Here is a 23054-nt window from a genome sequence, read left to right as displayed (position 1 = left end):
GACACCTGCAGTGCTGTTGTTGTACTTTATTCTACTGTAGCCAGAACTACTGTGGTCTTGAACTCTATTTGCTATGTCCACAATTATCAATCCATCAATTGCAGGCGTAGTACCTAATATTAGTTTAGTGGACAAACTCTCTGCCAGACAGAGGACTTTGTGTTTGTATATGCATACCTTGTGCCGAACCATGCTGACAAATTGTGGATGTGCCACAGTAGTGAAGATGAATATTTCGTTATAAACAGATGTATGTATACTTCATCTTATGTTGGTGTCGTGCAGAAAGAAGAATTCATTGCATTACTCTTCTGTTCGACATGAACGGAAGTTTTGACAAGTTCTCATCATCCCATTATAGTGTAATTGCAGGCAATGTTTTATCTCCGGATGAATAAAAAATTAAAGAACTGGTGAGTGTCGTATGAGAAAAGAAAATCGGTGTTGTTGCACATTTTTACGTGGATCCAGAGGTCCAAGGCATATTGACTGCTGCACAGAAGTTGTGGCCTCACATCCATATATCTGATTCCTCGGTAATGGCAGATAGGGCTGTTAAAATGGCAGAAGCTGGATGCAAATATATTGCAGTACTTGGTGTGGACTTCATGTCTGAAAATGTTGGTGCAATACTTGATCAGGCTGATTTTAAGAAGGTATGTGGTTTTCATTTGTTTTTATCAATGAACATTTTGCGTACTCATTCTTCTTGTTCTGTGTTCCCTTAAGATATTTACAAAAGTACAAGTTACAAGTTCATAGTTTTTCAGTAACAGTATATAAACGCAATCAACTGCTGGAACTAAGGTTTTGCTCCAAAGAACCCATCATTATAGTCAGATTATTTGCTTTAAGGTTTTGAACATTGATAGTGGTTGATTAGGTCTTCACAACTGAAGGTTATAATTATTTCTATTGACTTGGAAAACTTTCAAAACTTATATGATGTTGCAAACACTCACCAAGTATGAATCATGGTTCTACATTTCGGGTACCAGATCCATACTGACTTGTAACTGGACCGGATCCATGTACTGTCACATGGTACCATAACACACTGCCGCAAGAGTACCACATGTGGACAGACTGCCCAAAATTGGACAGTTCATTTACCAGTCAATGGGTGGATTGATTTGTCAATTCCTGATAAGAGAAATACAAATTTGGTTTAGAACCTAGGGTGTAATCAAACCTATAATGAACTTAGATGGTCTGTGACAAGACCTATTTGGTGTCATGCCATCTTTCCTTAGAGCCTATTACTTAATTGTTGTCAGACAACTTGGAGATTGTCTCTTCAGAGCAGTTATCTTCTTTGTTTCTTTATTGGATTGTTGTTTGGTCATGATCCAGCAGATGCGTTTGTATTTACTATTTTGCCCAAGAGTTGCCTATGGACATGAACTTTACCAGTTCTTGGATGGATCATAACTAGCCTGTCAGTCAGATAAAAGAGTTTTTGCACACCTTTGGCACTGCAAGATACCTATAGCAGCACCCAGTCAGACAGCTACAATATGCACTTGGTAGTTTGGCATGCCTCAGTACGACAGTTCAGGATTTTATCTTGTCACTGGGATACTAAATAGTTGTTTGTTGGCAGGCTCAGATGTATGGCTTCTTGATTTTAAAAGAACTATACTCATATGTTCTAAAGGCTCTAATGTTCTCTTTATAAAAACTATGTTTTGGTTTTATTCTAGCACAGTGGAATATATCTTCAGGTCTCTGAACTTTTCAAATTTTGTCTTGCTATGATGTTTGTCAATTATTATATACATTTAACACAATTCTTCATTTTATTTTCGCAGAGATGTCTCCATCATCATCTTATACTGCTCTGTGAATCTCCTACAACGGCGCAGTTCAGATGTTGCAACATGCATACATTTAAGTTTACATGTCAATCACATATTGAGTCTCATCAGCCTCTTGTACTCTGCCTACATTCATGAAAAGGAAAATCAAATGCATTCTTTTTATAATTATTTTCATTGTGAATGTTAGACTGTTAAACTTTTTTGAGTTTAGATTTTATCCTAACTCGTTTTGAGATAATAATAATTAACAACGATCATGTTTGTTCTTTGCTTTTAGAAACAAGCATGAATGCATCTTGAAGTACATTTAACTGGTTTATCTTGCACAGTGGTATCGTTTGGAAGACTCTTAACCACAGTAGGTTTCATGCAGGTTGGTGTGTACAGAATGTCCAATGAACTAATTGGTTGCTCCTTGGTGGATGCAGCAGGGAGTTTGACATATATGCAGTTTTGGAGGCAGCTTCAAATTCACCTCCTTCATTGCATGTGATCTACATAAATACTTCCTTGGAGACTAAGGCCTATGGACATGAACTAGTGCCTACAATCACTTGTACTTCATCTAATGTTGTGCAGACAGTTTTTCAGGTTGGTAATGCTCGTAAACTCTTTGCTCCCTTTTAGATTTTGCATTTCATATCTGGTAGTTGCATATTTTAGTGAAGCACATTGCATCAATTTGGATTACTAATCTCATATATTTGTAATTTGATTTTTCTCTAATAAAATATTTGCTAGGCATTTGCTCAAGTACAGGATTTAAATGTTTGGTATGGTCCTGATTCTTACATGGGTGCAAATATTGTGGAGTTGTTTCACCAAATGGCTGACATGACAGATGAAGAAATATCAGAATACATCCAGAGCATAACAGGAACTCCATAAGATCATTACTGAAGAGGCTGCACTACTACCAGGTTTGTCGACCGTTGCACTGTTCTTCCTTTCTTTAATCAGCATTTATTACACAGAAATGCTACTTTGATTTTTGGCTGTCATTCGCAATATTATTAGTTATAAGGTTTTATACATGTTCAGTTGGTTATAGAAATTATTTTGACCAACTTCTTATTGTAGCTTAATGTAATTATGTACTACTGAACACTTCTGGTATTGCTTGGTTATATCACAGAAAGAAAGCTACTAACACAGACATGTCTGAGGTGCTTTTTGATGCATTATCCTGAAGAAATTTTTAGAAATTTTACTTGAGTGTTTCAAATTATTGATAAGACATGCTAGAATGTGCCTTAAATTGCTTATGGGAAAGGAGACATGCAGTTGTGCTACAAATGAATTCTTTTTGTCAATTTAATGCACTGTATTTCTCATGGAGTTGAAGTTGTATCCACATTAGATTCTGAGTTATTATAATGAACGCGGGTTGACATGGGGCAGGGACAATTCACAGTGTAGGGATTTTAAAAGGCTTCAAATCTAACAATATATTAGACAGACCATGGTTTATATGGAAATTGAGTAGTTCTTTAGTTATTACCGACACTTGTGTTTAAATAAAAGTTATTGCAAATGCTTTCTCTAATAAAAATTAACAATATCTGGTAATTCCAGTGTGTTTGTCTGTTGCCTTTGCTGATCATGATACTCGTTCAACTTTAACATACAGGATGGTAACTGCATTGTGCATGATATGTTTGGTCATGAAGTAGTGGAGAGAATAAAAGAGCTGTACTGTGATGCATTCTTAACAGCTCATTTTGAAGTTCCTGGTGAAATGTTTTCTTTGGCAATGGAAGCAAAAAGGAGAGGAATGGGAGTTGTACGTTCCACCCAAAACATTTTGGATTTCATTAAAAACCAGGTACAGAAAGCTTTGGACAGGGACATCGATGATCACCTACAGTTTGTGTTAGGAACCGAATCTGGAATGTTGACTTCCATAGTTGCCACAGTTCGTGGATTACTGGGTTCAAGGGAATCAAGATGTAAAACAATCTCCAGTCTTATCGGATTCAGTATCAAGGACATCAATGAATGGGTCTCATGGTCTAAATTCTGCTATACCAAGTGATATCAAAGAACTTGCTGTTGTTCCCGGTGTTGCAAATGGTGAAGGGTGCTCTATTCATGGAGGTTGTACTTCCTGTCCATATATGAAGGTTAGTACCTCTTTCTATGTATCTAATAATTGATGATTCTACAATAATCTTTAGACCTCGGTGTGAAATCTTAGATATGTTGTCGAAATATAAAAATGATCCGACTGAGGCATCTACTAATTGAAATCCTGCATTGTCATGAAAATGTATAGACTGCTCCGACCTGCTCTAAAATCTTCATATGTTGAGAGCAGATAAACTCACTAAAATCGTCGTTGAGAGTTTGCCAGCAACTTCCCAACAAAAACGGCACTCTTCGTGCCTATGAAGCTAACAGGTTTAATACAGTAACACTTGGTGGAAAACCGGTTGTAGATATTGGATGTGAGCCAATTCTACACGAGGCACCTTTAGATTAGTTATTGGTTATTTATGTGCATCTTTTTATACTCTATCTCATTCCAACTTTTGATTTAGAGGTTTGTCAAGAATTTGTCTATGTTACCTTGTCTTCCTATTTTGGCTTTTGCCGATGTATCATTACTCTTCAACTTGATGGTAGTCAACTGGAGATAATTTCTCTCTCTCTTTTTTTTTTCATCCAGGCAACAAGAAGGTTGTGCAATCCATCATATCCTCCATAGACGAATACCAACAAGTTTTAACAAGGTTATGTAATCCATCCACAATTCACTGCTTAGTGCAGGTGTGCTCGATATGTTTGACTCGGTTATGCCAATTTGATAGTAATTATTTATATACTTGGGTGATTTGTTGTTGGGTCATGATGGTGCATCTCTTTCACACTTTAGTCATTGCTTATATTGGGTATTGTTCATTCAAAAATGAAATAATGGCTTTAATTATTCGTCAAAGCTAGAAATAAAATTTAGAATTTGAACTCCAAGATGTTTCAATACAGATTAATATTTAGTATGATAGATTATATTTCATGTAAACCAATTTTTTTTTTTTGTTTTCCAAATTTAGTCCATTTTTAGATTGAAGATATGACGAGGTTTATAGGACCAAAAAAAAAAATAGAAAAAGAAAAAGAAAGAGGTTGTGGATATAATCCCGTCTTCGTCAATTGCACTTTGGGTGTAAGTTGCGCTGCTACTTCGCCCGTCTTTGTTCTCCTCATTGTTTACCCCGACCGGCCAAAGCCACGTGGGATGAGAAAGTCTCTGGGCTAAGAAAGTGGGTACTTTCGTGACTCGCTAAAAATTTATGGCAGCTTCGTGACGAGGATAAGAACGCAGAGCATCTCCAAGAAACCGTTGCCTCCTCTTCCCAACCCCCATTCTCCCACGCCCACCATCCTCTACATCGAACACCGCCGCGCAGCCGGCGATGTTGCCCTCCGCCATCGCTGCGGCGAACTCGCTCTTCTACTGCATCGATCCCCGCTTCCCTACACGGCTTCATCTCATTCATACTAATCCCGTTCTTCTGGGACTCCACAACCCCTCGCCTTTTCGGCCCAAATCGACCACAAGCCGATACCCTTCTCCGATCTTCAGAATCCACTCTTCTCTCCATCCCGTCGCCCTCACAGACTCGAACGACGCCGCGGAGTTGGTCCCCTCCTCCGCCGCGGCGCTGGCCGCCGCCATCCAGCGGGCCTCGCCGTCGTCGCCGGTGGTGTTCACCCAGCGGGTGGAGAAACAGGGGAAGGAAGGGCTTGTCCTGCCGAGCCCTGACTTCCAACGCCTCTGCCTCGAGCAGCTCGATTTGTTTCGCATGGTTGTGGATCCGGACGCCGTCTTGTCGGTCAGTCTGGTTCTCTTCCGTGAATTGTCTCATGTGGTCGTGTTAAGGGATCCCAGTTTGCTTACCAACTGATGCCATCGCTTACTGTGGTCTATTCGACAAGCAGGAACATGATAATCTCTGAGTTGTTGCTGATTAGACCCGCTCATAGATGAGATTTTAATAGAAGTTACATACGTTGAGTAATTGTAGTTTAGGTGTTTGCTGTAATGTTCTTGTGAGTGTCGAATATGAGGTAAAGACTCAGAGGGTGATGACATGAGAAACAAAATGGCATCAGTTGGTGTAACAACCAAATTAGTATAAGACGAAAAACTTCATGAATTTCTGAAGCACACAGGTTTCTGGAAGTATTAGTACTTAACCACATCTTTTTTTGAAACAAAGCTTAATAAGGATGAGTTTCTCCTTGAATCCTTTGATTCTTTGAGACCAGTCAAAAATATAAGCATCTTTGCCTGTAAATGAGGTTAGCAAAATATTTAAGCTTGCGAGTATTTGATGGCTTAACATACACTGAGGACTTTTTTGCTTTCTGTGGATTGGCCTTGGAACTCTTGGGTCTTCCTAATATACGAGACCCACTTATATTGATTAAGATGTACTGGTGACGGCTGTAGGTACCAGCCAATTATATCTAACTCTGCTTGTGACCATCTTGTTTGTATTAGATCCTGAGTAGAAGCAAATGATACTTAGGTCATCATAACTACATGAAAACCTAGAGTTAGAAGTCCACAGCAGAGAATCCTCAATTTTCATTCTAATTGATTCCTTCCTATTAAGCCAGTGGTTTTTTTCAAGAAGTTGTAAGTAAAATTATCTAAAATCTAATGCTTATTTTCCTTTGTCGTTGAAGATGGAGGTACTTTTCAGACATCAATATATTTCAGAAGCACGAATTATTTCTACATTCTATTTAATGAACATTCTGTTGATACTTTGCCTTAGACAATAATAGGGACTAAAAGTTTAGAAATTATAGATTTATTTGTAAAATTAGAAACATTAACTAAAGAAATATCTTTAAAGATAGCAAATTAGGTAAGAGTATAGATACGATTGTTACCCTATTAGGATGTGGAAGAGTTTAGGAGATCAAAAGGTATATTGTTGAACTAGAAGTTTAGAAATTATAGATTTATTTGTATAATTAGAAACATTAACTGAAGAAAATTTTAAAGTTAGCAAATTAGGTAAGAGCATAAATATGATGATATCCCTATTAGGATGTGGAATAGTTTAGGAGATCAAAAGGTATATTGTTGACTAATTTTTTTAACAAAAAATTGAGGATAAAAAGGGTGTATAATGTATTGAGAAAGAGCTTTTTATTACTAATTTACATGAACAGGAGAGATTTTAAACTACTCTAACCATAGAGAGATCAAACTATTGTGTCATATCATGGAACTCTTAAAAAGGGTGATTCAATAAAAATAAGATGTGAAATGGCTATTTTTAGAATTAATTTGATTTTATGCCCGGAAGATCAATCTTGAATGCTATTTGTTTATTGTGACAACTAAAACTATATAGAGAGAAGAAAGATTTTTACATGGTTTTCATTGACTCAAAAACAAAGTATGATCGACTTTCTAGAGATTTGTGATGACACATTTTAGAAAAGAGAGGATTAAACAATAATTATTTTGATTTGATAAAATATATGTACGTCACTACGATTATTTATAAAGTAGATCAGTATCAAGAAGTATTGATGAAGACATTGTTCATTGAGGAAAGGTGGGGTGATTAAAGTGGAAGAGGGACCTTGGCATTTTAGAACTATAACAAGATGGTTGAGTTCTCTTAATTTAACTAGACATATTGCATTGCTTAGAGCTCAATGACAGGAAAAGATACATTGTCCCACTCCAAGTAGTTGGAACATTGCAGCTTGTTGTTGTTATATTAGAAACCCTATTTTATTCCCCAATGTAATGTCTCTTCTTTTCTATCAGAGGCCTTAAAAAATTGTTAGCTTATGCATAAAATCTCACCATGTTTATGTTTCTTTATGCCAACTGTCTAAGGTAGTGCTTACGTTCATTCCATACTCATTTCCTGCTATTGTTATTATTCTTTTAATCCATGCTACGTATAATTGTTATGAACTCACATGATAGGTCATTAGTCGTCCACCATGATGTTTTCCTCCAGGATTAGTTCCATGAGCTATGGTCCTCTTTGACAAATAGAGCCTTAGTTTTGTCTATAGTTGATTCTAGACTAAAAATTTAGGCTGTTGTGCAAGCTTCTTCATTGGATTGTCTACCTTTGACATGCTTCCGTATTGAGCAATCTATCTTGTTAGATTATCTTTTTGAAACATACTCATAATTGCTTTATGCATTATGTTCAAATAACAATATTTAAGTTGTATAAAGCCCTTTCTTTGGTTTCTATGCTCTCTTTCACTCTGCCTGCAAATTCTTGCATTCAATCTCCATGAGAAATTCTTGTTATAGTTTTTAGTTCACATTTCTTTGTCCAAAGGACACCCTGGTAACAGCTCGCTTTGTTGGTTATGTGGTCTTCATGATATTTTCCTTCATGTTAACGTGCCCTTAAATATCTGTGCAGGTGTATGTCAGGCCAGCTGGCAGTTACATAATGGACCAGTTAGAATTACGGCGAGTTGTTTTTTATCCAGAAACTGATGTTTCTGAAAGTGCAGATTGTGTGATATTAGTTGGTAATTTTTCTATACCATCAGGTTTACGTGCAGCTGAAACTGCTCTCTCGAAACAGAAAGTATGTCACCTGACCTTATTTCTGGTATATATTATGACAATTGGTTCATTTATAATCTGCTAATAGATTCATAGTAATTGAGTTGTAGGTGGAAGTGATATCTGGGACTGGAGCTCTTGTTCTGCCAATGGTTAAGCATCCATTTGTTGTAGGATTTCTAGTTGCAGAACTACCAAAGAAGGATTTGGATTCATGTGAGAATGTGGATAGTGGTGAACTGTGTGTGCCCTTTTGCTCACCTAAAGATGATTGTTTAGGTGGAGCACCATATTCTAGTAAGAAACCCTGGGAAATTGAGGCTTTCAGTGAAGATTTGATGAAAGCTTATGGCCAATTCACAACTGAACAAAGATCAAGAGCTATTGTGATTTCTCGATCTTTGGCCACAGCATATGTCATGGATCAGGTAGCTTCTGATCTTATGCTTTTCCTTTATGCATGGAGTTTAGGTTGACAATAACAGCAACAACCATGATTTCCGAACAATTTGGCAACCATTACATGGATCCTTTCCTGCCACCGAGTTCTATTCAGAAAATTTTTCTAGGAAACTAAGAGTCACCAGCCTCTCACCTTTGGGCTTTTTTCTCTTGAATCCAGATGAGAGACATGAGCCTCTCATTTTACAAGTGAGATATTTCAGATATTGTTGTCCTCTCTTCATTCAGTTGGATCTTATTAAGAATCCTTTGACTTGTCTCTTGCTACCTTTGTCATCCATCATTTATCACCATTCTACACCACACCTAGCTTTAGGCTTTATTCCTCACATTTCCATCTGATATTCAATTTTGTTGCTCTTTTGGCATATGGCTACACTTGAGAATTGGTAGATTTTATTCTTTTTCCTCTTTTTCTGATACCACTAAAGCTGTAGTGGAACCTTTCTATGTTTGCTTATGCTTCGGACTTTGGATCTTGAAGATGGCTGGTTTTAGTGAAATTATTTGCTTATTCTATCAGTGTATTAGACCTTTCAAATTGAGCATCATCTTCCTACATGTCATAATCATTCAGTAGTAGACCAACCCTAGTGGCAAAAGCAGTTCAGCCAGAACAGCTCTTGGCAGCGTACTCATTGAGCAATAAAGTCAGTTTGTAGTAATTCAATTAATTATTTTTTTTCGTATCTTGCATATAATAAGTGAATAATGTGTTCCTTTTTTAAGAGTCTGATTCTTGCTTCATTCATTAGTCTTTCTTTATTTACTTATATATCTGTTTTTGATTCTTTTGACACCTCCAGAAAGCAATGCTTCTTCAACAGTCTTCTTGGCAAAATAGTGTCAGAATGAATCATCTGATTGAACAAGTAAGTCTTTCCAGATTGTGTAGTAGGTGCATTGCTTTGCTCCTTGTTTAATATAATTAATTGTGACAGATACGTGCACCTCTTTCTAGCATTAGAGCTCTGACAAAAATGTTATCTGTTCATGTCAAGAGAAGTGAGGTTTGTCTTTTGTACTTGAAACTGTTTACATCTGGGAAACCTTTTGCCATCTTGGAATTTGATATTTATATTCCTTGGCAGATTTCATATGATATCATCGAAGACTTACTTATGCAGGGTGAACATATGAAAGATGCCTTACAGCAGCTTCAAGATTCTGCCTATCTCACCAAGGTGTTAATTTCATTACCAAAGCCACAAAATGATTCACCTATGGTATTATATGAATAGAAATATTTAAAGTGGATAAAAAGCCCACATGTTTGTCATGACAAGTTCGTTTGAGTATAACTACAAAAAAAAATTGGTGCTTTTATTCTGGAATTTCAATGGGCATAAGTTGCTGCCACAAATCCCAACAACATTTTTTCTTTTTTTAATCTACACATTATTAACATATCCAATTCTTTGGTTAGGCCTGTGGACCATGGGGATTGTGTTGTCATTGTGTATGACCTGTAACCCCTGATGTCTTTTGCTTTTAGACTTGAGTTTATTTGGTAGAAAGGTCATTTAATAGCTAAGACATTCTTGCATGGCTTTGTTGATATCAGCTTAGATTGCATATGTTGATCATTGGTTGAGAATTTGTGGTGGGCAAGTTTAAGGTACCACTTCTACACGGTAAGAAATGGTTCTAATAGCCCTTGTTTGGATTTTTCCCAGGTTAATATAGTACGATACAATGAAGAAACAATAAAGAAGATGCATGATCCTAAGTTCAGCCACCAAGAATTGTCGAGGTCACTGCCATCTGAGAATGATTCAAGCGAGAACAAAACATATAGTATGCAGAAGATGGAACCTGTGCTACCACTAAGCTCTGGAAAAAAAGACCTAGCAATGCCGATGCCACCTCTTTGGCTTGTGCCACTAAAACAAAACATTACCAGGTAATCTATTGCATTAAATTCCGAAAGAGAACTTTTCATTCTCTGACATTTTTTTGTGATCTGTAAAAACAGCCATTCCATTTGTTTAATTTAAGTGACCTGTGATAAAGAAAAAAAGTTAGCCAACCAGAGGAACACTTTAAATATGAGTTTTTCCTCACTAAAGAAATTTACATGGAATGTGTACGATTTCTGAGTTCAAGTTCTAAGTTTACCTTTGTCGATCAGGTTAGCCTTTTTGCAAAGTTAATTTACTTATCATGGCAAAGTCTCTTATTATACTTGCTAGTTGCAAAGCATTCTCCCATTATTCAAGTATTCCTCTTTGAGAAAAAATTGTCTTGTTTATATTCTGGCATATTTTAGTATCTCAAACTATTAAAAACCTTTTATCAAATAAGTTAAAGAGTAAACATCATACTGTTGGAGTTTAATGATCATGTAAAATATAGTAAGATAACATAAATTTTAATTTACAGAAAAAAAGTATCTATTAGCAGTTTCTGTAACCATTTCCCAGAAGTTCTGATAAAACAAGATTGCTTATCAGCCATTTATTGTTAACTGGTTATCAACAATGTATAGAGACAAAGCCACAGAGAGAAATGATTATACAACAATTTTGAGAACACAATTTTAGCATAGAACAGACTGGACTGATACTGATCCTTGATATTTTTGAGACATGCTGCTCCTTGAACTTGATATCATAGTTTTCACAGTAGTTTGAGGGAGCTTGAACTGGTTGCTTTTGAGATGAAAACAGCCATAGTAGTATATCTCCATCTATTATCTTTTCCAAACCTTAGAGTGACTTGGAGGGTTACTCGTTGCATTAGCTTGGCACTTCTCCGTCAAAGACACTTTTTGTTAGAAGCAAATATCGGAAAAAATTCTTCATATGCCCCAAAGGAGTTTATTGTTTGATATGATGAAAGAGGCAACACAAAGAAGTTTGGAAAGACAACAGTTTTCATTTATCCTTCTGTATGTTTGGAGTGCTGGAAATTTGGAAGTTGTTCGTTACCAAACATGTGTTGAAAGGTTTAACAGGTGGAAGAGATGGGAAACTTTACTTTTCATTTCAGAGAAAAAAATAAAGAAAAGTCAGATCATTTTTTAAGAAACCTGTTAAATTTCCATATTTCCTCCCAGCCATAGATGATAAAGAGATTTTTCCAAAGGAACACATGACCTTTTATGTGCAAACTTGCTTATTCCTAGTAAAAACTGGAGAGCAAGATCTTGCCTTTATCTAATCACCTACGATTAGATTGTATCAACCTGTTAAATCTTAATGACTAAAATTGTCAAGAACAGATTTGTTTTGTATTTTAAGTTCATGACACTAAAATTAGTCTTGACAAAATTCTCTTACTACAGCTGAATTAAACGAACAGAAGTTATATGGCCTAATTCCTTGTGAGGAACATACTATGGTTGTGGAGCATTCAGAATCTGTGGTTTTCCTTGTATATCAGTAATGTTTCTTAAGAATCTACTGTTTATGTGGGTGTCCTGTGCATCTATAAAGGACTTTTTGAGACTTCTACTATTTTTCCTTTACAGTTAGAAGACTTATGTTTGTATTCTAAATAGAACTTGCTGGTCTATTTGATGCCATATATTGTGAAGTATGAACTTCACTAGATTGCCTGGAACTCTGGATGACATTTGTCTCTGATGTTTATGTCAGGCAGACCATGTGTTGTTTCTGATATATTGAAAGATCTGGTTGGAGCTGCTCTCCCTCTCGCTGACAATCAACAACGATCACTGGAACTTAATGAACTGTCACAGTTTCTCCAGGTTGGTGTCGAAGAATCTTCTCTGCGACAGGCACTTAGTAATCTGATAGAGGGGGCTTTGTTGCGCACATGCATAGGCGGGAAAGTTCAAATATATGCAACTGGAGCACCTGCTGGTGGTGCCCTGGTCATAATTGATGATGACGGGCCTGACATGCATTACATGGTAATTATCAACTTGCTTATTCAATTCTTCTTCCATTGGAGCACTTTGAATGGTTCCTTTTTGTGCATCAGAGGATTTCATGTACAGATAAACTGTTAGTTCATAAACCAGCAATAGATGTCTGTATGTGACTTCTATGTCTCTGACATAGCAGAGACCAAATCATATGCATTTAGGCATTGATGAATTAGTATAAAGAGTTAATATTCAGTCATGAATGGTATCATGTTGTTGTTTGATAGAATGAGTTTTATTTATTATGTGAAAATATTTTGTTTGGCTGGGTTGCCAGTCACAATACATGGCCTGTGAGATATTTGCTATTGCAATTTGGTCTTCCATAATAAATCATTTTCCAAAAAATAAATATTTTTTATTTATATCAGAGACCAAATTATGCTTTTAGGCATTGATGGATTAGTATAAAGAGTTAATATTCAGTCTTGAATGGTATCATATTTTTGTTTGATAGAATGAGTTTTATCTGTGTGAAAATATATTGTTTGGCTGCGCTGCCAATCACATTACATGGGCTGTGAGATATTTGCTATTGCAATTTGGTCTTCCACACAAATAATTTTCCAAAAACTATTTCTTGTTTATAGCATGCATTGCTTCTTACTATGCTTGTGTTCCTATCATCCAAAACTTGTGGCATGAGAAGGCTTATTCATCTGTAGAGACTATTCGTATTCATGTCTAGTTGCTATCTTATTCAATACAAATGTATGTTTACCCGTCTGATTATAATTGAGTTGATTCTGTTCGCATCTGGCACCTACATATAATCTAAAACTTGATCAGCTCATCATATCCTCACCGCTGCATTTCTTGCAGACTCAAATGCGCTCTCTCACACCATTTGGAGTGGATCTCTTTGCAGATGGCATGGTGGAAGACAACATGACATGGAATTTTGTTGCAGGGCTGACCATTGCTCGTGAGATCCTAGAGAGCTATGGGTGTGTCATCCGTGTCATTTCGCCCCGGGCCTTGGATGCTGCCTTTGGTACCGGGGGGACGCGTATTGAACTCTGGTTCCCTGCTCTGCCGTCTGATTCATCTGATGCAGCCGGAGAGGTGTAGCAAATTCCGGTACCCCATTGTTCATGCCATCTTGGTTTTTCCAAGAGCAAGGGTCGTAGAATTGGTTTCATGAGAACACGTTGGTTAGTGTTGCTGATAACTCACTTTCTTGTATCTTGTTTTTCTACTAGCTCATCATTGATATGAGATGCACGATTACAAACGGTGAATAGACTCGACATAAAAAAAAGGACTTGTTTGAGATAGTGACTCCCCAATTCCTAAACAATGTAGGAGTAAAATTGAATCCACGACACAAGTTAGCCTGGTATTTTACACATATGAATAGGTTTTTTCTATAAAGGAAAATGGATAGGTTGTTTTGATGTCAATTAAATTTGCATATTTGAATATTTCAAGTCACGCAGTCATTGAACAATGACAACTTTGTTAGGTCCATTTGTTTAAATAGTTTGTGGAAATTCGCCGATGTTTATTATGATGTCATATTAGCTACCTATCAATATGGGTCAGCATACAAATGTCTCTTTGAGGATTAAAGTACATTCAAATATATTTCTCTACATCAATCTTCATGTTGGACCAATAGTTTGTCTTAAATTCTCCATTCGACAAACATAAACTATATTCCCTTTGAGTCGTGTCGTATCCTCTTTGATTAATTTTCTCATGGTTACTACTTGGGGATCATTGTACAATCCATCTTTGATCCTTGAAAGGCAATTGGAGTGCAACTGATTTGTTTAGCCTTCGCATTTCAATTGCATGACATTGGTTAGTTCCACTTTTCGGCTCAATGTATCGATCATGACATTTGCTCTTTCGGACTTGCACCTCATTGTCATATCAAACTCAACTAGAAAGTCCTGTCATTGTGCTTGCTTTAGAGAGAGTTTCTTTTGAATTTGGAAGTAACTCAATACAATGTTGTTTGTTCTTAGTACAAATCATGATCCGAGAAGGTAGTGCCGGCAAACTCATAAATAGTGGACCACTGCTGTCATCTCCTTCTTGTGCACCGTAGTGATTTAAAAAGACGTAAAGGCGAGGCGAGGAGAGGCCCGAGCACCTCACTTCATTTCCAAGCGACGCACTTCAAAGAGGCCTCGCCTGGGCACTTGCCCGAGCCCAGGCATCGGGCGCTTCGGGCGAGTGCTTGGGTTAAACCAGGCGACTGAACCAACGTTTGAGGTCTGGTTCGGTCTCCGGTGCTTTAGTTGGTTCAATCGAACCAACTAAAGCATCGATATCAGTGTGACTTCCCCAACCCGTACCCTGCTCGTCGTTCACGCTACTGCCACCGCTGCTCGCTGCTACCGCTGCCGCTCTTGTTGTCGCTGTTACCGTTGCCACTATCTCCGCTCGCCGCTCTCGCTCCCGCTGCTCGCTGCTATCGGTGTCACTGTCGTCGCTTGCCGCTCCCATTATTGCTGCTGCTCGCTGCTGCCACTACCACTATCGTCACTCGTAACTACCACTCCCGCTCTTCTCAATCAACACCCTCGGTCTTCCGACTCTTCCCTTACACTCTTCTCCTCTTTCGATAATATACTGTTAACTATATACTAATAATAGTATTTATATTTATTAGATTAATTTAATAGTATTTTTTTATTTAAAAATTTAAATAATTATATTTATTAATTATATTATATATTTTTATATTTTAGCGCCTCACTTCGCTCGGGCGAGCGCCTAGCGCCTCGGGCATTTTTGGACCGTAGCGCCTTTTGGCGCATAGCGCATTTTAAATCATTGGTGCACCGTATACCGTCATTCGGTTTCGTTGAGTTAGCAGCTCTCATAGGCAATCAGGTGACCCTCCTGCATAAGTACTCCATCAATAACGGAGTCTGAAGCATCCGTAGGGACTTCGAAAGGCTTCTCATAGTTTGATAATTTGAGTATCGGCTCTTCCAACACATCGACTTTTAGATCTTGGAATGCACTTTGTATTTATCTTACCATCGCCAAGGCTGCTCCTTCAACAACTTCGTCAGTGGAGCTACATGCTTTGAATACCCAGTTATAAAATACCGATAATAGTTGACAAAATCAAGGAATGATCTTAGCTTCGGTATCTTCTTTGGTGTTCATCACTCCACCATAACTTGTACTTTTGATTTATTTATCCGAATGGAACCTTCATAGATTTAGTACCCTAAGAACAAAATCTCTGTTTGAGCAAAGTAATATTTCTCCCTTTTATGAACAAAGTGTTCTCCCCGAGAACCTTGAAAATTTTTCGAAGGTACTCGATATGCTCCTCAAGCGTTTGGTTATAAATGACAATATTGTCCAAGTAGACAACCACAAACTTATTCATATACTCCTTGAATAGTTGATTCATGATAGTGTAGAATGTGGCCAGAGTGTTGATTAAGTCGAAAGGCATCACCAAGAACTCAAACGCTCCATACCTAGTTACACAGGTAATCTTCGCTTCATTGCCTTCAGTAATGTGCACTTATCAATAGCTCGATTAAAGGTTTAGAGAAATATTTTGCTTTGCCCAATTGGTCGAACAAGTACATGATGAGCGAGATTGAATACTTATTCTTCACCATCACCTTGTTTAGGGCTTGATTGTCAATGCATAATTAGAAGCTCTCATCTTGTTTCTTTTGGAAGAAGGATTGGAGCTCCAAATGATGCTTTAAAACTACAAATGAGACCATCGTTTAGTAGTTAATTTAATTGCTTCTTGAGCTTTACCCAACTCTAGAGGGGCCTTACGATATGATGGTCTCACTAGAGGCTTCACTTCGGGCTCCAACTTGATGTAATGATCTATACCTCTATGTGGCAGTAGAGTTTTCGGCAACTCGAATGGCATGACGTTTATGAATTCATTCAAAACATTCGTCGCCATAACAAGTTCAATGATGGCCTCCACGTTAAGTGGCTCCAGCTTTACGACCACAAAAGTTAATTCACCTATCTGTACCCCCTTCTTCAATTGTAATGCCGATAATTATTATGGGTCCTTAGTTCCTCCTCCATAAACTAAAACCACGCAAGGGTTGTCACCTCTCATAAGGCATAAGGAGTTTAGGAACGACATTGGCACCAACTTCGCCATGTGCATGAACTCCATTCTGAGACTCACTTGGAAGTTATCTAATGGCACCACCATCATATTTGTGCTTCCACTCCATATCTTGATCTTGATAGATACCCCTTTTGTCAGCCCGAAAATCTGTTTAACCTTCGAGATCACAACCTTCATCCAACTCGGGCTCTTCTCTAGGTTCAGCCCAAGTTGCCTTGCTTCTCAATTGATAATGAAATTATGGGTAGCGCTCATGTCCACCATCGCACAATTATTTAGCCATTTAGCTTAATGTCCATAACATCAGCTCACTACTCTATGCTTTATGTGGCTTCATATTCATGTTTTCCCTCACTTGATATTGTAACGTATTCAACAAACGCATTGCTCCCATCCGAGATCCTTACAACTCCTTATTGTCGTTGCTAAATTCTAAACTACTTGAACTAAAGGCAACGATCGATCTTGGGAGGTGGATTAATACTTTCAAGGTATTAAGTGCTTACTTTTGTATGCACTCCCTCATCATGTGCGATCCTCTGCACAAGAAGCATTCGTCAGGTTTTGGGGTTTTGTCTTTTGAACTTAGCTCTTTATGGAAACTCCTTTTCTTTTGTTCACCCTCGGACTCCTTCCGTCGAAAATATTTGGTGGGCGATTTCCTAAGATTGTTTCTTCTTCCCCAAATCCTCTGAGGAAACAAATTCAGTAAGCCTTTTTGCAGCTGCAATTGTCCCGATCACATTGGTAATATTTCTTCGATGCAATTTCTATTGTGCCCACGACTTCAGACCATCGAGGAAGCTGAACAGCTTGTCCTTCTAGGACATCTCTTGTATATATAACATCAATGTAAAAAATTGCTTCACATAGTCCCGAATTTAAGTATTTGGGTAAAGTTGTCTCAGCTTCCTTCTTACGATGAACTCTGTGTTCTCGGGTAGAAACTAGTTCTCAACTGTCACTTCAAGTCCTCCTTTATGTTCACTCGACACCAACCTTGTTGAATCTCTTCCCATTATATTTATCACCAAAGTTTTGCATTCTCATCTAGATACATATTGCTATTAAAAGTTTGACTTCTTTAGAATTGGGCCTCGTAGCTCTGAATTATTGTTCCATGTCAAACAAAAAATTCTCAAGCTCCTTCGCATCCCTGGCATCACCATAGCAACGCGACTCAAGTGCCCTTAAGTTCTATGGTAGAACAATGCGGGTGTTGCTCCCTCTCACATTAAGAGCCCTTATGAGTAATATAACCCTGGACGTGAGTTCCGCCACGACTTTGTTTAGATATTATATGGATTTTTTGGTGTCTTCCATCAATCGATTAACTAGGAACTCAACCTTATCAATTATGAGATTCAACTTCTTTTTACAAGTTCTCTACCCCAAGAAGCCTTCGTTGGCTTTGATAAAGTTCCTCCAAACTTGCTTCAAAAACGTCAAGGCGGGTTTTCGTATATGTAAGCCTCTCCTTATGACTTTTTTTCTTGGTTGGTGCTTTAGATTATGCCTCCTTCGCTTGTAGAGAATAGCCGACTTCTTGCTCGTCTTATTCACTGTCACGTTCCTCTTAAACGACTCCAATAGCTTGAGAGTGAGTTTGCACTTACAGCCTACCTATAACTGCTTGGGGTAATGGTTTGGCTTATCCCATCTTGCTCGATTCGCCACGATGCTTCACTATGACGAGATTATAAATTTTTTCATGGTTTACTCTAATTACTTACTTGCTCTAATATCATAATGTCATGAATTTAACTGAAGTTGTTGAAGTCCTGAGACACTCTTGTGTTAATATCACAAACTTAACTGAAATTACTTAAGTCATAAAGCACTCTTATGCCAATATGATGGACTTAGCTAGAATTACCTAAATCATGAAACACTATTATACAAATATGTCAAACTTAGTTGGGATTACCTAAGTCATAAAGCTCCTTATATTATTTGTTGGCAAAGGGTCAACTTAATTACAATCACGTTTAGGTCTAAGACATATAAAAAAGTAAATTAATTAGTTTGAAAATAAAATATGAACAAAATATCAATATCTCGTAAAAAGAACATCTTTGCAAATAATTCAACCACTCGATGTGTAAGAGAGAAAGAAAGAGAATAAATAAATAAAATTTTAGAAGGTAAATGAATAATTATAAGTTCGAAAATGACTGTTCACCATGTGTTGGGTGCAATAGTAAGTTTTCGTATACTTAACATGCAAACTTGTAAAATCCAATCGCTAGATATCACTCGGGAGACTTCCAAAACACTAAGATGACCAACGTTTTGTATCATAACATAACCTTCAAAAAATAAGTTTTACAAGAGTGATCGCTGTGCAGCACTATAATATATATATATCCTCATCTTTATCATTTTTATACACATTAATATTCTCTTGTCGAACATTTGACCTATTAATAAAGGGATAATTACCTAATTCTACCTAGATCTCTATTTCTATTCTTGCTTAATTCTCGTAAATTAAAATCCAGCAAATAAATAAAATAAAAATCTCCTGACTAAAACCCTAAAACACAACCCTCACTCTCGTTCTGGCAAACACTTCGTCTTCCCAACCGATATACCACGTCGAGTGGCCTTGGCCAAACTCCAACGAACGAACACGATGCTCTGCTCTTCATTTCGCCTCCGTCTCCCCTCCCTAACCTCCTCCTGCTCCTCGCTCCTCCGCTTTAGAACCAGCCCTACCCAACCTCCGCTTCCGTCCCTTTTCTTCACCTACGCCACCACCACCGCCTCCCCTGTCTCCGACGACGACGACGTCGCCGCCGCCGCCGACCACCTCCCCTTCCCCTCCCAGGAGTCCGTCCTCTACGTCCTCAAGAAGTTCGACAAGAAGCCGCAGCAGGCCCTGTCCTTTTTCCGCCGCGTCACAGCTCGGCCCGGCTTTGCCCCCGGCCCCCCAGCCTACAACCTCATGCTCCGCATCCTCGGCCGCCCCGATCACCTCACCGACTTCTGGGCTTTCCTCAGGTCCATGCACGAAGCCGGCCACAACGTCGACCAAGGCACCTACCTCACCCTCCTCTCCGACTTCAAAAGGCACAAGCTGGCCGCCGAGTCCGCCGCGCTCGCCCAGTTCTACTCCAGGACTGCCCAGCATGCCACCTCTGCGGCGGCCGTCTCCGCCGCGGCGAGAACCATTCTCGACTCCGACGACTGGAACGAAGGCGTGGAGAAGAAATTGGAGCTCCCGTTGACGGAGGTCGCGGTGGCTGGAGTCCTCCGGGAGGTCCGCGCGCGCCCGGCGCAGGCCCTGGCCTTCTTCCGGTGGGCCGGAGGGAGGCCGGGGTACGACCACGGGTCCGTCGCGTACAACGCCCTGGCCCGTGTTCTCGCCCAGGAGGACTCGATGGGGCAGTTCTGGGACTTGATTCAGGAGATGAAGGAGAAGGGTCACGAGATGGACATCGACACCTACATCAAGGTGTCGAGGCATCTCCTCAAGAGCAGAATGATGAAGGAGGCCGTGGAGCTGTACGAGCTTATGATGGACGGGCCGTACAAGCCGGCGATCCAGGACTGCGGCATGCTCCTGAGGCAGATCGCGCTGTACGACGCCCCGGATCTCGATTTGGTGTTCAGGGTCGTGAGGAAGTACGAGGCGGCCGGGTACTCCTTGTCCAAGGTGGTCTATGATGGGATCCATCGGTCCCTCACCAGCAACGGCAAGTTTGACGAGGCCGAAGAGATCCTGAAGAAGATGAGGCTCGAAGGCTATGAGCCGGATAACATCACTTACAGCCAGTTGGTGTATGGGCTCTGTAAGGCCAAGAGATTGGACGACGCCTGCAAGGTGTTCGATGAAATGGAAGCGGCCGGTTGTACCCCTGATCTCAAGACCTGGACAGTTCTGATACAAGGGCACTGCACCGCAGGGGAGGTCGATAAAGCCCTGGAGTTGTTGACGAAGATGATCGAGAAAAACTGTGAGGCAGATGGGGATGTTTTGGATGTCTTGGTGAAAGGCCTGTGCAGCAATAACAGGGCGGATGCCGGCTGCACACTGTTCCATGAGATGGTGGAGAAGGTGCATGTAAAGCCATGGCAAGCGACCTACAAGCATTTGATTCAAGAATTGCTGAAATCAGGAATGCTGGAAGAGGCATTGAAGCTTCTTAGTTCCATGAAGATCCATAAATTTCCACCTTATGCAGATCCTTTCCCTTCCTACATAGCCAAGTGTGGGACAACTGTGGATGCTGAAGAGTTCTTGAAAGCCTTGACGGTGAACAACTATCCATCGCCTGCAGCTTACTTGCATGTGTTCCAGTCCCTCTTCAAAGAAGGTAGGTACTCTGAGGCTCAAGATCTACTATACAAATGCCCTCATCATATTCGCAAGAATGTGGACATCTCCAAACTCTTTGGTTCAATTAAATCTGAGAAAGCTTCTTAATTCCAGTGCTCCCAGCGCACAACATGCCCTTGTTGTGATCAATGTAGCCATTGCATTGTCTTTATCCTCTATGATCTATGTGTACTTATTAGGGAGGCTTCATTCTCAAGGTCATCAAACACCGTCATGCAATGGTGTCAGTAGCTGCTTGTTGTTTTGTCTGTTTTGGTTTCTTTATTTCCTATTTTTTCTCCAACAATTTACATACTTCTCTGAGCTTTTCTTTCCAAGTATGATGCACTTCTTGAAGATATTTTTTATATTGAGGGATCTGAAGTGAATTTGAGTTGATGTAAAATGTTTACCACCAGAACAAAATAATGTGTTAAAAAATTGTTCTGCTTAGGAAGTCAAGAGTCTTAAGACATACAAAGCAGTCAAGTTTCAAGTGTTGTAATAAACTTTTGATAATTTGATCAGCAATAGATCCTCAAAATTATTAGTTTGTTTTCATAAGTAAATTTTTGCCTCAAGATAGTTTACTAGATTCATTGGGTGTTGGAAACTTGTACCTTTTTTGTTTATGATGATACCCACTCACCCAAACACTTGAAAGATAATTTAGTTGGCTGAAAGAAAAAGATACCTAAGTGCAGTTTATAATCATGCGACCAGAGATCAGTACTAAGATTCCTAGCACTTTGGTTGGTAATCTATAAGAAAAAATTGTAAAAACTGTTCATCTTAATAGCAGAAATGATCTGTTGCAAGACAGAACAAAATAAAGCCTTCTAAATACTTCCTGGACAAACAAGGGCGTTGTTTATGACCAGTGTGTAGTTGAAATCATGTTACCAGAACCAAATTCAAGATATTTATGTTAGATGTCAGCTAAGAGACCAAAGGCACCCAAGGGTTCATAACAGTAAACAGAGATAAACCCAACTTTACCTAAAGACCCAACAAGTAAAGGGCAGACCAATAGTTTTAAACCTTGCTGGTACCAGATCAAGAAAAGTATTCCATACTTCAAAGTGTGATTATAAATTTGCAATTAATGTGCCTCGCTTGGCCAAACAGAAAGCCTGATCCCATAACTTTTGATTCCACTATTCCAAAATTGATCACCATATAACTCAAACTAATGAAAATAACCTAATGAAAATCTCATAGCAATATGCATGGTATTACGTAAATTGAAGTTGAGAAAAATACCTGAAGATATGTAACGATGCCAGCTTACATAAGCTCTTGTAGGCATGACCTCAATATTTCAAGTCGTACTTCGAGTGTCGGGGTTCTCACATGACCCTTGGATGTCTCCTTAGACAACAGAAGCAATATGTGCAACCTAAACAAAAGTTGAGCTTGTATATTTTGATCACAGAAGCCACCATATATTTCACATAGAACCAAAACATTGAAGAATTTAAACCATAGTGAGCACAACTTGAGCTAGCAAAAGTGAAAAATAGCAATAAGAGAAGGATGAATTATTTATCTTAGCACGAGGTAACTGATGTGACATTGTCAAGTTAGATAGTGACAAACTCTCACTACCTATCTGATCATGCAATTGATTTCTCCATTGTCAAGCATAAATCAGCAAAAGCTTTTCCCGAATAATTAACGACACATTGTCATTCATTACCTTGACGTTAAAATTAATAAGATTTTGGGTATCAGAAGTTTATACTGTGTTCCTTGATGCCCATCTTTCCTAGGTTGGGTGACAGGCTAATCATGCTGATCAAAACCGAGCATAAGCCCTGATATATTGTGACAACTCCTAGGCATCCACAGGGAACTGCATCCTCAGCCTCTCGCAGTATTCACTGTCGTATCTATTGGCTTCC

At 38.9% G+C, this 23054-nt stretch overlaps 3 protein-coding genes across 4 annotated transcripts; all 3 read left to right on the top strand.

Moving 5' to 3' along the window:
* The first annotated feature begins 539 nt into the window (after window positions 1-539).
* On the top strand, window positions 540-4302 carry LOC135644245 (quinolinate synthase, chloroplastic-like). Its single transcript, XM_065161719.1, has 6 exons — window positions 540-656; window positions 1704-1759; window positions 2249-2411; window positions 3451-3645; window positions 3728-3943; window positions 4138-4302. The coding sequence occupies exons 1-6, from the start codon at window positions 540-542 to the stop codon at window positions 4300-4302; spliced, it is 912 nt and encodes a 303-aa protein (XP_065017791.1).
* An 825-nt stretch (window positions 4303-5127) lies between these two features.
* On the top strand, window positions 5128-14018 carry LOC135645867 (chloroplast sensor kinase, chloroplastic-like). Of its 2 annotated transcripts, XM_065164710.1 has the most exons (9): window positions 5138-5656; window positions 8243-8413; window positions 8502-8819; window positions 9660-9725; window positions 9795-9863; window positions 9945-10037; window positions 10530-10756; window positions 12457-12730; window positions 13568-14018. In XM_065164710.1, the coding sequence occupies exons 1-9, from the start codon at window positions 5237-5239 to the stop codon at window positions 13814-13816; spliced, it is 1887 nt and encodes a 628-aa protein (XP_065020782.1). In that variant the 5' UTR covers window positions 5138-5236; the 3' UTR covers window positions 13817-14018. The 2 variants fall into 2 exon arrangements, with proteins under 2 accessions (XP_065020783.1, XP_065020782.1); XM_065164711.1 differs by lacking the exon at window positions 13568-14018 and having other exon boundaries at window positions 5128-5656; window positions 12453-12616.
* Window positions 14019-19366: 5348 nt separating this feature from the next.
* Window positions 19367-21719, top strand: LOC135644761 (pentatricopeptide repeat-containing protein At3g48250, chloroplastic-like). The gene has a single exon (XM_065162650.1). The coding sequence runs from the start codon at window positions 19465-19467 to the stop codon at window positions 21256-21258; it is 1794 nt and encodes a 597-aa protein (XP_065018722.1). The 5' UTR covers window positions 19367-19464; the 3' UTR covers window positions 21259-21719.
* The last annotated feature ends 1335 nt before the right edge of the window (window positions 21720-23054 follow it).

Source organism: Musa acuminata, chromosome BXJ3-8, assembly GCF_036884655.1.
Source record: "Musa acuminata AAA Group cultivar baxijiao chromosome BXJ3-8, Cavendish_Baxijiao_AAA, whole genome shotgun sequence".
Lineage (NCBI taxonomy): Eukaryota > Viridiplantae > Streptophyta > Magnoliopsida > Zingiberales > Musaceae > Musa > Musa acuminata.
The sequence above is the reverse complement of the archived record's forward strand: the minus strand, read 5'-3'. Positions and strand labels throughout refer to the sequence as shown.

Excerpts from the sequence above, each read along its gene's own strand:
- LOC135644245 (XM_065161719.1), top strand. The coding sequence starts at position 540 with ATGGCAGATAGGGCTGTTAAAATGGCAGAAGCTGGATGCAAATATATT. Across the intron at positions 2,412-3,450 it reads TTGTGCAGACAGTTTTTCAG|GATGGTAACTGCATTGTGCA; the intron begins GTTGGTAATGCT and ends TTTAACATACAG. Across the intron at positions 3,646-3,727 it reads TGGATTTCATTAAAAACCAG|TTGCCACAGTTCGTGGATTA; the intron begins GTACAGAAAGCT and ends TGACTTCCATAG.
- LOC135645867 (XM_065164710.1), top strand. The coding sequence starts at position 5,237 with ATGTTGCCCTCCGCCATCGCTGCGGCGAACTCGCTCTTCTACTGCATC. Across the intron at positions 8,414-8,501 it reads CTGCTCTCTCGAAACAGAAA|GTGGAAGTGATATCTGGGAC; the intron begins GTATGTCACCTG and ends ATTGAGTTGTAG. Across the intron at positions 10,038-10,529 it reads ATTCTGCCTATCTCACCAAG|GTTAATATAGTACGATACAA; the intron begins GTGTTAATTTCA and ends GATTTTTCCCAG.
- LOC135644761 (XM_065162650.1), top strand. The coding sequence starts at position 19,465 with ATGCTCTGCTCTTCATTTCGCCTCCGTCTCCCCTCCCTAACCTCCTCC.